The sequence below is a fragment of the Microcebus murinus genome, chromosome 17 (assembly GCF_040939455.1).
Source record: "Microcebus murinus isolate Inina chromosome 17, M.murinus_Inina_mat1.0, whole genome shotgun sequence".
NCBI classification, from domain to species: domain Eukaryota; kingdom Metazoa; phylum Chordata; class Mammalia; order Primates; family Cheirogaleidae; genus Microcebus; species Microcebus murinus.
This window is the reverse complement of record NC_134120.1, coordinates 47,334,501-47,351,024: the sequence shown is the minus strand read 5'-3', so window position 1 is coordinate 47,351,024 and position 16,524 is coordinate 47,334,501. Positions and strand designations below refer to the sequence as shown.

Sequence of the window (16,524 nt, the reverse complement as noted above, 5' to 3'; positions counted from 1 at the left end):
CCCCTGTTTTCATGATTTCATTCATGTTATTTCCTTCACCTGGAAATTTCCTTCTCTTTTTTTATTTATTTATTTTTATTTTGAGACAGAGTTTCACTCTGTTGCCCGGGCTAGAGTGCTGTGGCATCAGTCTAGCTCACAGCAACCTCAAACTCCTGGTCTTAAGCAATCCTTCTGCCTCAGCCTCTCAAGTAGGTGGGACTACAGGCACATGCCGCCATGCCTGACTAATTTTTTCTATGTATGTTTTTAGTTGGCCAATTAATTTCTTTCAATTTTTAGTAGAGACGGGGTCTTGCTCTTGCTCAGGCTGGTTTCGAACTCCTGACCTTGAGTGATCCTCCTGCCTCGGCCTCCCAGAGTGCTAGGATTACAGGCATGAGACACCACACCCGGCCCAGATTTCCTTATCTCTTGACCAGTCCACCAAGTACACTTCCTTCATCCAATCCATAGTCATGCATTGCATTTAGTTGTCATTTCTCTTTATTTTTCTTTAATCTGGAGCCATTCTGCAGCTTTTCTTTGTCCTTCATAGTATTGTTATTTTTGAAGAAAACAGTCCAGCTTTATGTTTTATAAAGTGTGCTTTAATTTGCATTTGTCTAATGTTTTCTCTTGATTAAATTCAAATACATAGTAAGCTTTTAACCAGTAATAGAGAGACAGCAATTAGACTTCCTTTCTAGCTTTTCTCTTTGCTGCTATTCATAGTACTTTGCTGTTCGGTGGCACCTTCTGCCAAAATTGAGAGAAGCTGGTCAGGGCAGCGCTTCTACCACAACTCATTTAGCTGCCTATATTTAGTTTTAACTACCCCAAGATATTCCCAGTTGTCTGATATATTGATTCAGATTGACTTAAAAATATCTAAGTATCTAATACTACTTTTTGAACCAAAATTGGGATATTGATCAAAGCAAGAAAAGAATGCCTCTCATCTGGTAAAGTTAATGCATGTTCCCCTTTTTCATATGTTATCAGGAGTTTTCAAAATTTCAGTTTAAGGATTCTTCTGGAATCGAGATTATTATTCAGAAATTCTAAAACTGCAAAAAAAAAATGAAAGAATTAAAAGCTAAGAAGTTTTATGTTGTACGGTGTAGAAAAGTATTTGTTTCAGTCCTAATGTAAGATTTGATTATTTTTCATGAATATCTTGCTGTCTTTTACAGGGAGCTTATTAGATTTCCTTAAGGAAGGAGATGGAAAGTATTTGAAGCTTCCACAGCTAGTCGATATGGCTGCTCAGGTATTTGTATATATACATGTATCAATTTGAATTAAAAATATACATTAAAATGTAGAATAATCTTAGCGGAATATTCTAGCTTGTAAAGTAAACTGATGAAATTTTAGAACTGGAAGGAACATTAGAGATAATCCAATGTGAGCTCCTAATGGTAAAAATATTGTGGTATCTGAAAACCAAAGGTATCTAAAATTCATGTGACTTGTTAGTAGCAGAACCAGTATTAGAAACAGCTATCTAACTCCCCATCTAGTGCTATCCTGTATCATAAGGCCTTTTACAAAATATAGAAAACATATGCTTCACAAATATAAAGTCTATATGTATTTTTAACAGATAAATTTTAAGAAAATTAAAATGCACGAATGCTATTCCGAAGAAAATATCAGTAATCTAAAGTATATGCTGAATTTTTTATTTAATATAGTCCAAAACAAGAGTTGTTATAAGATGGCAATATATAGTTAAAAATGGGACTTTTTAACTCTTCAACTTTTTGTTTAAAATATATAGTGAAAACTATTAAAAGTTCCTATCCACATATGTGGTAGTTGGTCTAACGGCCTTTTATTGGCTTTGGTTGACATGCTGGTTCCAGAACTGTTACTTCCCAGTGAACATCCACATGTCCACAGATCCGTCAATTTAGATGAACTTTATGCTGAGAAACTATACATACAATCATATACCAGGCCTGGTTTGTGCTCCTGAGTTCAAAGCTCTTAGACACTATGGTAGTGAGGGTTGGCAAACAGGGTTGAACAACCAGGTAAATGTTTTAGTCTTGGTAAGCCACATAAAACTCTCATACCTTTTTTCATCTTTTTTTTTTTTTTTTTTTTTTTTTACAACCCTTTAAAAATGTGAACACCGTTTTTAGTTCCTAGGCTGCACAAAAGCAGGTTGCAGGCCACATTTGGCCTGTAAGCTGTAGTTTGCCAACCTCTACCTTTTGGTTGATACCGTTATCACAAGGATATCTTACATTGTGTCTGACGAGGGACCTTGATGGCCTATGTCTAGAGGCACTAAATAACCCTGTGATTTACCTCTTCTGCCTTTGACACAAGAAGACATTAGGACGTTATGCTGTTAATGGTGACTCGTTGTACTGTAGGGTTAAAAATCTTGGTCTCCAGAATAGTGTCAGATTTTTGATATCTGGATTTAGCTTGCCTTTTTTATTATAATGTTTTCTATTTCACCTATTATTTCCTAGACTATGCCCTCTTACCATTATCTCCTTTTGAGATATATGGTTATAAGTGATCTGATTAAACATTAGCCAAAATTGTCTTCTCTCTGTTTCCCTTTGTATCATATGTTTTGTGGTTTTTTTTCTCTAAGATTGCTGATGGCATGGCATATATTGAAAGAATGAACTATATTCACCGAGATCTTCGGGCTGCTAATATTCTTGTAGGTGAAAATCTTGTGTGCAAAATAGCAGATTTTGGTTTAGCAAGATTAATTGAAGACAATGAATACACAGCAAGACAAGGTAAAATTATTTTTACATAAATGCTGTGGTCTATGCACGGTGGCCCATTTCTATAATCCCAACACTTTGAAAGGCCAAGGAGGGATTATTGCTTGAGGCCAGAAGTTCAAGGGGCAACATGGAAAGACCCCATCTCTAAATTAGCCAGGTGTGGTGGCACTCACATGTGCTCCTAGCTACTTGGGAGGCTGAGGCAGGAGGATGACTTAAGCCCAGGAGTTCAAGGTTACAGTAAGCTGTGATCCTGTCAGTGCATTCCAACCTGGGCAACAGAGCAAGACTCTGTCTTTAAAAAAAAAAAAAAATGCTTGTAACCTAATGTTCTGTATTTTTCTTACTTAATCTTCTTTTGAACATACAGGGCTTTATAAAATAAGAGTAGTTCTAAGTACCCTTAGAAGAATCATAGAAACATTGATTTTATTCATAGAATTATATACAGTAAATACCACTATGGCTTTCTGATAGCTATTTCCTCCAAGGAAGACTTGACTGGTATTCTTTGCATTATAAATATAGCAACTTGTATATAGCCTCTTTACACTCTTGTGGCATGCCAATAAATGTGTTTTAATTCTTTTTATAACAAAGAATTTTATGAACTGTTGGCTTAGACCAGAGGTTCTTAATCAGGGATGATGTTTATACAAATAGATTTCTTAAACAATTGATTTAAGCAGTATGGTCAATATTGTTTTAGGTGCAAAATTTCCAATCAAATGGACAGCTCCTGAGGCGGCGCTGTATGGTCGATTTACAATAAAGTCTGATGTGTGGTCATTTGGAATTCTGCAAACTGAACTGGTGACAAAGGGCAGAGTGCCATATCCAGGTAAGCTTACATTTTACTAGGTCTTGGTTTTCCCAGCAGTGACTGTATCAGGAGTTTCATAGGAACAGAAATAGAAGGGGGGGAAAGGGCATCTCCCTGCCCCTTTACTTTGGCATTGAATGGATAGCAGCCAATGAGCCACAGTCCCTGACAGGGTGGGCACAGAGGTATGCCCTGCATTCACCTCAGCTTTCTCCCATGGGACATTTCCTGAGGGGCGTTTTATCTGTACTATTCTCTAAGATAATAAGCATATCTTAAATATCCTGGGTCATTTCTGCCACCCTTTCCCCCCCACCAAAGTAATCCTGGGTCACCTCTACTTCCTCAAAAGTAATTTCTAGTAGTGTGACTGGTGTATTTTTCTAAATATATATTTGCCCTGTTTTATCAATAGACTGTTTTGAGATCTTTTTCTTATTTCTCATAACAAAGCATACTTCTAAATCATTACTTTAAGAATTGTATCTTAAAAAAATAAAAAAAAAAATAAAAAAAAAATGAGCAGACCAAGCTTTGAGCAAAAAATAAAAAAAACAAAAAAAAAAAAAAGAATTGTATCTGTCATTAATAAAGAAGAAAAATAATGTTTCCCTCTCAACAATAAGATTATTATATAGCTTCTTGGGGGAAGGGGATATTTTAGCTCACTTGAAATTCAGCTACAATTAAACATTCTTTTAGTCTGTTACTTCTCAAACTTTTCTACTGAAGTTTCCTAATAGTTGAAGAGAATAAAAACCTATAAAATTTAATATTCGGGAAAAATTGTTATGCTAACCTTACAGTTTTTGCGTATTATCTAGCATGTTCCTCCTCCCCAATACCTCCAACTGTGGATCTAGTGCCATCAGATTTTATCACCCACTTTCCTTTGTTGCTGTTTTTTGCTGATACTCATATTTAAGTTCTTCATACTTAATAATGACTCACCTTTGCCCTCTTTAATAAGACTCCTCTCCTGTCTTAATTCATGGTCATCTTAATATACATATCCATGATTTTTCCATTACCCTGGTCACTTGTTAGAACTTTTCTCCTCCGTGATCTTGTCTTCCACTCTACCTTTGCCAGTCTTCTCATGTTCATATCTTAAACTGTAAGGTTATCAATAACTGCAGTCCTCTCTTAATCTCAGCTCCTTGTATCCACTCTTTAATCACCACCTCCCATCTTCCCAGCTAACTCTCTACCCCAACCCTAGCAATTTCTTGACACTACCAGGATCTTTAATCCATTGATTCTGCCACCTTTTCCTGCCTCTCACCCCCTTCATGAAACCACTTTAATCCTTACATTCCATGGTTAAGCAGTATAATTATTCCCTTGCATTTACTTTTGCCCTTTACCCTTCTCTCATTTCATCACTATTGCTTAGCAAAATCACTGCAGTAGATAAATCCAGCTCTACCTACTCATACCTGCAAACATGACTGGGAGGGAAAAAAAGCCATGCTAAGTAATTTTACTTTAAGTCTCTGGACATGAGGAACTTTCAGTCTTGGCCACAACTAATATCCAACTTATCATCCCACTGCAAACTGCTACAGAAGTTAGAATGTGAAAAGAACTGGTTTTTTTTTTTTTTTTTTTTTTGAGACAGAGTCTCACTTTGTTGCCCAGGCTAGAGTAAGTGCCCTGGCATCACCCTACCTCCAGCAACCTCAAACTCCTGGGTTCAAGCAATCCTACTGCCTCAGCCTCCCGAGTAGCTGGGACTACAGGCATGCACCACCATGCTCGGCTAATTTTTTCTATGTATATTAGTTGACCAATTAATTTCTTTCTATTTATAGTAGAGACAGGGTCTCTTGCTCAGGCTGGTTTCAAACTCCTGACCTTGGGCAATCCACCCACCTCTGCCTCCCAGAGTGCTAGGATTATAGGCATGAGCCACCACGCCCGGCTGAAAAGAACTGTTTTGCCATTGCACAGCAACTGATGAAGGCCACGATCCTTAAAACAGGGAAAGCACATGAGCTAAGCCCTAAATTTATATGAGCTGTCTCCCTGAAAGCATTTTTTTCTAAAAGGGTATATGGCAAAGAAGCCCATACAGCATCATTCTTGGTGAGCAAAACAGAGATCCAAATGCTGGGATCTGGAGGGCAGGGTCCCAGAGAGGAAGGAGCCACTGGAAAAGAACTCTAAAATTCTGTTTAAAAATTCCCCTCAGCATCTTGGGAGGTTGAGGTGGGAGGATTGCTTGAGGTCAGGAGTTTAAGACCAGCCCGAGCAAGAGTGAGATCCCATCTCTACTAAAAATAGAAAAATTAGCTGAGTGTGGTGGTGCAAGCCTATAGTCCCAGCTACTTGGGAGGCTGAGGCAGGAGGATCGCTTGAGCCCAGGAGTTTGAGGTTACAGTGGGCTATGTTGAGGCCACTGCATTCTAGCCCAGGCACCCTGTCTTAAAAAAAAAAATCCCTCAAGTCCTTGGTCAACTCCTAATTTTCATATTTGAAGGAAGCAGCTCTGGGAGACCTAACAGGAAATAGCCACTGGAAGGCTGGGGAGTTGAGCATAGTTCAGAGGCTACAGAGTGCTCAGGAGTTCTTGCTCAGCTGAAGTGAATAGACAGGAATACGCTATACAATAAAAATATCTTACTGAATTAAAAATGTTTATAAAAATAGAATATATGACAATAACACAAAAAGGCAGAGGAGATAAAGGAGTAACAGATAAACTGTTCCATATTTCTTTTGTTTAGAAAGTGTAAAAGTACTTATTTAAAGTATAATAAGCCAAAGACACATATTGTAATCTCAGTGATGACCACTAAAATAGTAATAGAAGATGGTAACATAAAAAGCTAATAGAAAAAATGGAATGATGAAGGATGCTGGCTTAAGCACAATAAAAAGCAAGAGAAGAAAAAATAGATGAGACAAATAGCTTATTTATATAATAGTTTAGTTATTTATATTTTCCATCGTTGGTGAAATGTACTGGATTTCAAGTTGGTAGAGTTTAACCCAACTGCATCTATAATTATATGTAAGTGCACTACACATTTCAGTTAAAAGACGGATTAGACTGGATCTTAAATATATATAAATATTATAAGAGACACATTTTGTGTAAGGTATTCAAAATGATTGAAATTAAAAGGATGGAAAAAGAAACTCTGTAAATGCTAACTGCAAGAAAGCCCGTGTAACAGAATTTAAAGCATGAAATATCACTAGAGACAAAAAGGCATATTTCATAAGGATAAAAGGGTCAGTTCAACAGGGAAACATAAAAATTCAAAATGAGTATGCAACTAACAGTTTCAAAATACATAAAAATATAATTGGGTTATTCTAGTTAAGTGTTCAGATAAGAATCAAAATTTGTACATTGACAGTCTTTACAGAAGAAAAAGATATATAAGCATCATTGTCTTTCTTTGATAATTTGAAGAGGATTCAGAAAAGCTTTTCCCACAGCAGGCTGTCCATTTCAAAGCAACAGCTTCTGTCTACTAATCTTATTTTGGGACAATAATAAACCTTGGCAAATGCAGGCAAGTAAGAAATGTTTCAAATTATTGGCAGAGTGACTGGTATAATAAGTACCATTGAATTTTAGATATTGACAATCTTATAATCTTTCAAGTCTCCTTTTTTTGCTTTTATAACTGAGAAGTGGTAGGGACAGACCTGATTCCCACTGTGCTCAGGGAGTTGTATCTTATTTGGAAGCTCAGAATTTCCCTTATAGGACACACTTTTCTTCCTGAATAGAGGGTATTTCCATTAGATGCCATTTTTGCCAACTGTTGCTTTCATAACTGTTGGCATAGAATAATTTAATAGTTCTGGTTATCAGATAATTATGAAGGATCAAATTTTGAATGAAAGATATTGGTGATTAGAAGTTATTTTTGTAGCTTCAGATATATTTCAATTGATCTTAACAGTCAATTAAAATAATAAGCATAAAATAAAAAAGCATTAAAGTGGAGAAAAGAGTTCTTCAATTATAGTAAGTAAGCTCTTATTGAACATTAATTCCCATGTTCCTTTTCTGCTTCTTCCTAACAACTTCTGGTTATATTTCCATGGTTGGCAAAATGTACTGGATTTCATTTATGAAGGTGATACTACTTACTTAGATGAAAAGCTCAAAGTGTAATACTCATACAGTATTTTTTAATAGTAAAAAACACCTGTAATCCTAGCCCTCTGGGAGGCCAAGGTGGGAGGATCACTTGAAGTCAGGAGTTTGAGACCAGCCTGAACAAGAATGAGACCCCCATCTCTACCAAAAATAGAAAAAATTGAGCTACTCAGGAGGCTGAGGCAGGAGGATTGCTTGAGCCCAGGAACTGAGGTTGCAATAAACTATGATAATGCCACTGCACACTAGCCTGGGTGACAGAGCCAAATTCTGCCTCAGGGGGAAAAAAAATTAGATATGTGGAAACACAGATTAGCATTTTCTAAGCTCTTCTTGATATACTCTGATATTTAGAATTTATTTACTTTGTCTGTTGAAAGAATCATTTCATTTCACTAAACTTAATATACCTTGAATCAGTTAGTATAGGGGATTTGTTTTGTTTTGTTAGCAGTGGTAGGATTGTTTTTATGTTTGTAATGTTTGACTCTTGTGCGGGTAGGTATGGTAAACCGTGAAGTGCTGGAGCAGGTGGAACGAGGATACAGGATGCCCTGCCCTCAGGGCTGTCCAGAATCCCTCCATGACTTGATGAATCAGTGTTGGAAGAAGGACCCTGATGAAAGACCGACGTTTGAATATATTCAGTCCTTCTTAGAAGACTACTTCACTGCTACAGAGCCACAGTACCAGCCAGGAGAAAATTTATAATCCAAGTAGCCTATTTTATATGCAGAAATCTGCCAAAATGTAAAGAACTTGTGTAGAGTTTCTCACTTATGTACAGGAATCAAAAGAAGAAAATCTTCTTTACTCTGCATGTTTTTAATGGTAAACTGGAATACCAGAAATGGTTGCACAAAACCACTTTTTTCCCCCGAGTGTTAAACTCTAAAGTACCAATGATGAATTTTCCAACTTATTTCAGGGTCCAAAGAACATAGAACTAAGATACTGATGACAGTGGGGGTGATGGCATGGTAATGAAGAGCAGCAAGGCTACTGCTTAAAAATCATTTCCTTTCTTTTCTTCCCCAAACTCAGAATTGTTAAGAAAAAATTATTTATTGTTATAGACAAAACTTGGGAGATAAAAAGTTATACCATAATAAAATCTAAAATTAAGGAATGTCATGGGACCAAATAATTCCATTCCAGTTTTTAAAAATGTCTTACATTTGTTATTTTCAAAAGTTTTTCCTAAGTTAAACAGTCAGTATGCAATCTTAATAAATATGCCACCTCTTGCATGGAAATGGGCCAGGTTTTTCAGAAACATAAAAGAAAAATAAACAGCATCTAAAACTCAGTTATATGTTAGACCACAACAGTGGAATTTGAAAGTATAATGCACTATGTTATCACTCATATTCATGGAATTGGAAAGTAGAATAAGAAAATTTTCAGTTCAGTCATTTTCTGAAGAGTTCAATTTAGAATAATGAAGGTAACTAGAAAGTGAGTTAATCTTTTATAAGGTTGCATTGATTTCTTTTTAAAGGCAGTATATAATTGAAATTGAACTATCCAATCCAAGGGGAAATCTTTTAATCTTTCAAGAGCATGAAAAGTAAGGCCCAGCTTGTAATTAAATAGTCCTTTTTTTAAAAAAAAAAATAGACTTGGTACTGTGAGATGTTGCTACTATGTTTTTACGGTGATGGGTGCCACAAATAGAAACTATCACAAGATACAGGGACTTAAATGCACTTTTGATTGTATTGAATATAGACAGAGAGGAAAATGTATTTAAAAGAAATATGAGAAAAGAAAATGTGAAAGTTTTACAGGTAGAGGGATGGAATATAATGTTTAATGTTGATGCCATGGAGTGACAAAATGGCTTTGCTGGCTCCTCACTTAGCTATTTTCTGAGACTTTAAGAGTTATAACGTAGGACTATAAAACTAATTTTTCTTAACATCCACACTAAATAAGTGTCATGGCCTCCAAATAGTGAAGTTAAGCCTTCACACTAATTCCAGTGAGACACAGTTTTATGCAAAACATTTTTAGAACTCCAGTTTCCAAATCCATGTTTGAATCTACAATCACTTTTTAAATATACTTTACTGGTGATCATTTTTTCCCTTTTAGAATATAGTTTATTTGGGGAGGAAAACTTATTCTGAATAGTAACAGTAGTGAAAAGGGGAACAATTTTTGCCCATTTCAAGTGCAAAAGTGAAACATACAATAAGAATGATTTTTATGACTAAATCAGAAAGAAATTCCAAAATATGAATTGGGATAGCAGTATTCTACTTTAAGTGTCTAAGGAATGGAAGAAGTGAACTGATATTGGTATTTGTGTTTTAAAAATATTCCTTTATATCTACACTTTAAATAAAGCATATCAGGTTCTTATATTTTCAGGGTATCATTTTTAACTACCGTCACTTACCTGATTTAATAGATTAACTTTAAAATTCTGTGCCATGGTATATGTGTTCAAATTCAAACTATTTAAAAATGTGACAAATGAACATCATGCAAGTTGGCAATGGTTCTGGTACTAAAAATTGTGGTGGTTTTTTCTGTTTACGTAACCTGCTTAGTATTGAGTTCCTCTACCAAGAGGGTCTTCCTAAGAAAAGTGTCATTGTAATTTACCCTTAATATCTACAATTTGTGACATGAGATTTTTAAAAGGCTTTATGTAAACTATGATATTGTAATTTTTCTAAGCATTTTTAAAAAGGTAACAAAATTACATACTAATTATGATCAGAAAAATAAGCCAGGAAAAGTTGATGGTGTTCATTAGGTTTTAACTGAATGGAGCAGTTCTTTATAATAACAATTGTATAGTAAGGATAAAACACTAACTTAATGTGTATTCATTTTAAGTTGTTATGTATTTTTAAATTGCCAAGAAAAATAAACAACTTTGTACATTTGAAGATTTCTTCCAACAGCTTTTTGTCTTTGGTGTCTTAATGTGGAACTTAACCTTTACCAAAAAAGGAAGTTGTCAAAAACAGCCTAGCATACTTTTTTTAATGAATAATGGTAGCTTAAAACTTAATATTTTTATAAAGTATTATAATATTTTGTGGATAATTGAAATAAAAATTCTCATTGAATGCACCTATTTATCTTTTTAGTTGCTATTCATATTTTCTCATTAGTTTTTAAAAATTTGGTATATTCTGAATTTATTCTACCATTGAAAAAAATGTTCAGTTACTTGTAACTCCTGAGCAGAGTTAAATCAATTCTTTATTAAATTCAGAACATTGAACTCATTCTATGTAGTTAATCTTCCATGTCAGGTAAGTAACATTATTTTTACAGGTATTTTCTTTCTTTTTAAATTATACCAGCAAGTACAGTTAATAGAGAAACCTAAGTGATTTGAGTGAAGCTATTTATAGAGAATCTATGTGAAGGATATAAAATAGAATGACCACTTTTGACCTTAAAGGAGTTAATTTTGTAAAAATGAAAAATGTGTGAACCTATTTCTGTGTTACAATTCTTTTATTATACATATTATGAAAACAAAATTGCTGCTAAATTTGAATGGCCAATCAAAAACATTTATTATTTTAAATAAGGTAATAGTGTGAATTACCTTTTACTATTTTATTGTCTAAAATTGTTAATAACTTTTTCCTGGATTTCTAAAAAGTAACATTAATTAATGTAAACACTTCATTTAGTAAACATTGACTGAGTATTTTTGTAGTGTAGTAATACTTGCTCAATTTAAGAATGTTTTCTAGTTTGCTGTTTGCCTTTAACTTCACATGTAAATTTTTTTTTTTTTTTTTTTTTTTTTTTTTTTTTTGGAGACAGAGTCTTGCTGCCCTGGGTAGAGTGCAGTGGTATCATCATAGCTCACTGTAACCTCAAACTCCTGGGCTCCAGTGATCCTTCTGCCTCAGCCTCCCCGGTAGCTGGGACTATGGGCACGTGCCACCACACCTGGCTGATTTTTCTGCTTTTAGTAGAGACGGGCATCTTGCTCTTGCTCAGGCTGGTCTTGAACTCCTGGCCTCCTCAAATGCTAGAATTACAGGCATGAGCTACCGCACTCGGCCTTACATGTAATTATTGACATTTAAGTTATTCACTTCTGTGTTGTCAAGTCTATTCATTCTTTTTTAAGCTTAGAAATTTCTTATCACCCCAAGATGAAATATTTATCTCATCTATATTACTGTTTATGCTATTTTCTTTTTAACATTTCAGTTTGTTTGAAAGTCGAGTATAAAATATGACTTAGGCCGGGCGCTGTGGCTCACGCCTGTAATCCTAGCTCTTGGGAGGCCGAGGCGGGCGGATTGCTCAAGGTCAGGAGTTCAAAACCAGCCTGAGCAAGAGCGAGACCCTGTCTCTACTATAAATAGAAAGAAATTAATTGGCCAACTGATATATATATATAAAATTAGCCGGGCATAGTGGCGCATGCCTGTAATCCCAGCTACTTGGGAGGCTGAGGCAGAAGGATCACTCGAGCCCAGGAGTTTGAGGTTGCTGTGAGCTAGGCTGACGCCATGGCACTCACTCTAGCCTGGACAACAAAGCGAGACTCTGTCTCAAAAAAAAAAAAAAAAAAAAAAAAAAAAAAAAAATATGACTTAAGGGCCTAGCATGATTTTTCCCCCATATAATTTTCCTAGCACCAATTATTGGTTAATCCATTTCCCACTCAATTGGTTTGGATTCCTGCATTTATTCACATATCTACACACATATGTTTTATCCAATTAACTTGTTATTTCTTCCATCAACATACTTTTAATTACTATCATTTCATAATCTATTTTAATAATCAATAGGGCAAGTTCCTTTTACTATTTTTTTTTTAATCTTGGTCTCCTGACAAATTCTTGAACAAGTGTAGACTTCTATTTTTCATATTCCAAAAAAATTCAAATGATATTTTGGTTGGGATTACATTGTGCTTATAAACTAATTTGGTAAGAATTAGCATTTTCCAAATCAAGTCTTCCCATCCCATTTATGCAAATCTTCATTCAGATCTCATGGTAAAGTTCTTCTGCAAGCTTTCTGTATGGAGTTGGGAAATGAGTCTCATCTTGCGTCTGGTTACACTGCTATAAGGATGCCATTCCTGTGTGCTGCAGACCAGATCCCCATCTTGTTACAAAAGAAATTAACGTGCAGAGTTGAGAAACAGGATATGTACTCAACAGCATTTATTTCTCTAAAATCGGCTCTTCCCTGCCATTCCTTCAGTGTCTGCTTGGATTGCTGTGGTGTCAGGCCAATCAATGAGGAGCTCCAGCAGAAGACTGGAGGAAACCAGAAAGAGAGAGGCCAAGGTATTTATGCTCAGGCTCCCTCCCTGTCAGTTTGGGCTGGCTATGTCCTTCAGCCAACCAAAAGTTCCTCTCAATATGGCCTCTCCTACATTGTCCCCTTTTTCTTTTTGAGGACTGCTAGCACTCCCATTACATATCTTTTCTGTTTTAGGAGTGTTGACAATTTTGCTGTTCCTAACTCCACCTACTGCATTAATACCTGTGGTTCCCGTATATTGCACACCTCTTTGTAAATATCTTTCTTTTATCTTCATTTGAGTGTGCCATCTGTTTCCAATTAATACCCTTACTGATACTCATAATACCAACAGCTGTATCAGTAGAAAGTATTTATTAGGAAACTATTATATCAAAAGTGACAGTTTATACAAAACAGTAACATTAGTACAGTAGCAGCATACACAATATTGTATTAAAAGTGAGATTACAAGACTTTAGTAACTATGGAGAGAACATACCAAATCTTGAGAATATTCAAAACTCCAAAACTGGAATCTTTAAAAGAGTTTTAAAACTAAATTTATATACATATATATTTAGAGACAAGGTCTTGCTGTGTTGCGTAGGCTGGAGTGCAGCGCTATTCACAGGCAGATCAATTGCTCACGCCTATAAACCCAGAGCTTTGGTAGGCCGAGGTGAGAGTCTACCCCCCCCAAAAAAAAAAAACGCCAGATGTGGTAGTATGCACCTATAGTCCTAGCCACTGGGGAGTCTGGGGAGGGAGGGTATGATCATGCCACTGCACTCCAGCTTGGGCTACAGAGAGAGACCCTGTCTCTAAGAGAAAAAAGAAAAATAGTAAAACGACAGAAACATAGTAAAACGACAGAAGTTAAACAGACAATGTGAAAATTCCTCAGTATCAGGAATAGTCCCCAGACCTTTAAGAAAGACAAATGTCTAGGACTTTAGGGTGCTTGCAGGGCCCTCCTTGGTTACCCACAACCTTTCTTCAAATCGGCTACACTCAGCTATGGGTCAGTGACCTTTCGGGAAATAAAGGGATTGGGGTAATGGCCAGAATTGGAATAGTGACAAAGTACACAAAAGGGTAGGGTGTGGGTTTCACACCTTAGTTTAAATACAGTGAAGAAATGAATAAATCAGCAAATACAGAAACTGAATCAAGTGAGGAGGGGAAAAATAAGTCCACCAAGTACTTCCAGAGATACTTGGAGGGACGCTGGATTTCTCACATATGTGTGGCAGGGGTTCAGTCCAGCTTCACTTAGATCTTAAAGGTCAAGTTAATTTGAATAAGCTGGAGGACTTTGAGAATCCAAAGTACAAAATTCCCTCTAGTCTAAGTGATGATAGGGATGAGAGAAATAAAAAACAAAACTTTGCAGTTGACCAAAAGGATTGACAATGATACTAATAAAAACAAAGTTAATATAATTCATTTCTTTACTCATAATTGCACTATTTTTTAAGGAAAGCCCTTGTCTCTTAAAACATTGAGAAGATACACTGGAACTAGACAGCAAAAAGAATACTTGCTTTTGTGTTTCCTTCCATCCTAAATGCCTTGCAATGACCAAAGGGTTGTTAGTTTGGTTGGTTTTTTTTGTAATCCTTTCTATTGCTAGAAAATTAGAAAAGGGTAGCATCAGTCCAACAGAAATCTTGAGAAACTCCTGGAACCAGAAGAAACCCAGTCCAAAGGAAATACAAGAGAAAATTCTTGCAGAGTTGTAAGTGTAATTCCAGAGAATTCAAACTTAGAATCAACAAATTCAAAGAGGAGGAGAGAGCCCTAAAGCAACATTTTTGTTTTATTGAGGTATAATTTACATACAATAAAATTCATCATGTTAAGTATACAATTAGATGAGGGTTTTTTTTGGGGTTTTTTTTGAGACACAGTCTCGCTTTGTTGCCCAGGCTAGAGTGAGTGTCGTGGCATCAGCCTAGCTCACAGCAACCTCAATCTCCTGGGCTCAAGCAATCCTCCTGCCTCAGCCTCCCTCCCGAGTAGCTGGGACTACAGGCATGCGCCACCATGCCCAGCTAATTTTTTCTATATATATTGGTTGGCCAATTAATTTATTTCTATTTATAGTAGAGACGGGTCTCGCTCTTGCTCAGGCTGGTTTCTAGCTCCTGACCTCAAGCAATCCGCCCACCTCGGCCTTCCAGAGTGCTAGGATTACAGGCGTGAGCCACCGCGCCCGGCCTAGATGAGTTTTGATAAATGTATGCAGTCATGAAACCACTACCACAATCATGATATAGAACATTCCCATAATTCCAGAAAGTTCCATTATGCCCCCTGACAGTCAATCTCCTCTATTCACCCCTGACATCTGGCAACCACTGAGTGTTTTCTATCACTAGTTTTACATTTCTAGGATTTCATATCAATGGCATCACCGTATGTAGTCACTGCATCTGGTGTCTTTCATTTAGCATAATGCTTTTGAGATTCATCTTGTCGAGGCTCAGTAACATTCCATTGTGTGGCTACTGTATGGATATGGATATGACATACCACAACTGGTTTTGTCCATTTACCAGGTGACAGAAGTTTAGGCTGTTTCTAGTTTATGGCTATCATGAGTAAAGCTGCTGTGAACATTCAATTAAGGTTTTTAGTGTACACAAAGGCTTTAAATCCTCTTGGATAGGACGGGCATGGTGGCTCACGCCTGTAATCCTAGCACTCTGGGAGGCCGAGGCGGGAGGATCGCTCAAGGGCAGGAGCTCGAAACCAACCTGAGGGAGAGCGAGACCCTGTCTCTACTAAAAATAGAAATCGGCCAACTAAAAATATGTAGAAAAAATTAGCTGGGCATGGTGGCGCATGCCTGTAGTCCCAGCTACTCGGGAGGCTGAGGCAGGAGGATTGCCTGAGCCCAGGAGTTTGAGGTTACTGTGAGGTAGGCTGACGCCACGGCACTCTAGCCCGGGCAACAGAGTGAGAGTCTGTATCAAGAAAATAAATAAATAAATCCTCTTTGATAAATACATAGGCATAGGATTACTGAATTGTATGCTACATGTATATTTAACTTTCCAAGAAGCTGCCAAGCTGTTTTCCAAAGAAGCTGTGCCATTTCATACTCCCACCAGCACTGTATGAGTTCCAGGTGCTTCACGTCCTTGCCAGTACTTGGTATTGCCAATCATTTCAATTGTAGCCATTCTGGTAGGTGTTTGTAGTACATCATTGTGGTTTTAGTATGCATTTCCCTAGTGACTAATAATGGTATGAGTCTTTTCATATGCTTATTGGAAATTCATATATCTTCTTTGGTGGAGTGTCTAATCTTTTGGTGAAGTCTTTTGGGTTGGTGGAATCTTTTTGTGGAGTGTCTAATCTTTTTATTGAATAGTTTGTCATCTTATTGAGTTGTAATTCTTTTAATGTTCTGAATACAAGTCTTGTATTAGATATATGTTTTGCGAATATTTTTGTCCCAATGTGCAGCTTGCTTTTTCATTTCTTTAATGGTTTCTATTGAAGAGAAAACATTTTTAATTTTGATGAAGTCCAATTAATCATTTCTTCCCTTTTATGATTCAGGCTTTTTGTGT

At 36.4% G+C, this 16,524-nt stretch overlaps 1 protein-coding gene and 1 long non-coding RNA gene across 4 annotated transcripts in view; both read left to right on the top strand.

Annotated features, from left to right (window-relative positions):
- The window catches only part of YES1 (YES proto-oncogene 1, Src family tyrosine kinase), a 63,217-nt gene extending 52,437 nt beyond the window's left edge, over nucleotides 1-10,780 (top strand). For all 3 annotated transcript variants that reach the window (XM_012746234.3, XM_012746233.3, XM_012746231.2), the window contains 4 exons: nucleotides 1,176-1,252; nucleotides 2,600-2,753; nucleotides 3,454-3,585; nucleotides 8,193-10,780. In XM_012746234.3, coding sequence (XP_012601688.1) covers nucleotides 1,176-1,252; nucleotides 2,600-2,753; nucleotides 3,454-3,585; nucleotides 8,193-8,401 — 572 coding nt within the window. In that variant the 3' untranslated portion in view covers nucleotides 8,402-10,780. The remainder of the gene's footprint in view (nucleotides 1-1,175; nucleotides 1,253-2,599; nucleotides 2,754-3,453; nucleotides 3,586-8,192) is intronic.
- The window catches only part of LOC142861627 (uncharacterized), a 355,037-nt gene that overhangs the window by 237,056 nt on the left and 101,457 nt on the right, over nucleotides 1-16,524 (top strand). The window contains exon 2 of the long non-coding RNA XR_012912851.1: nucleotides 12,137-12,168. This is a non-coding gene — a long non-coding RNA (uncharacterized LOC142861627). The remainder of the gene's footprint in view (nucleotides 1-12,136; nucleotides 12,169-16,524) is intronic.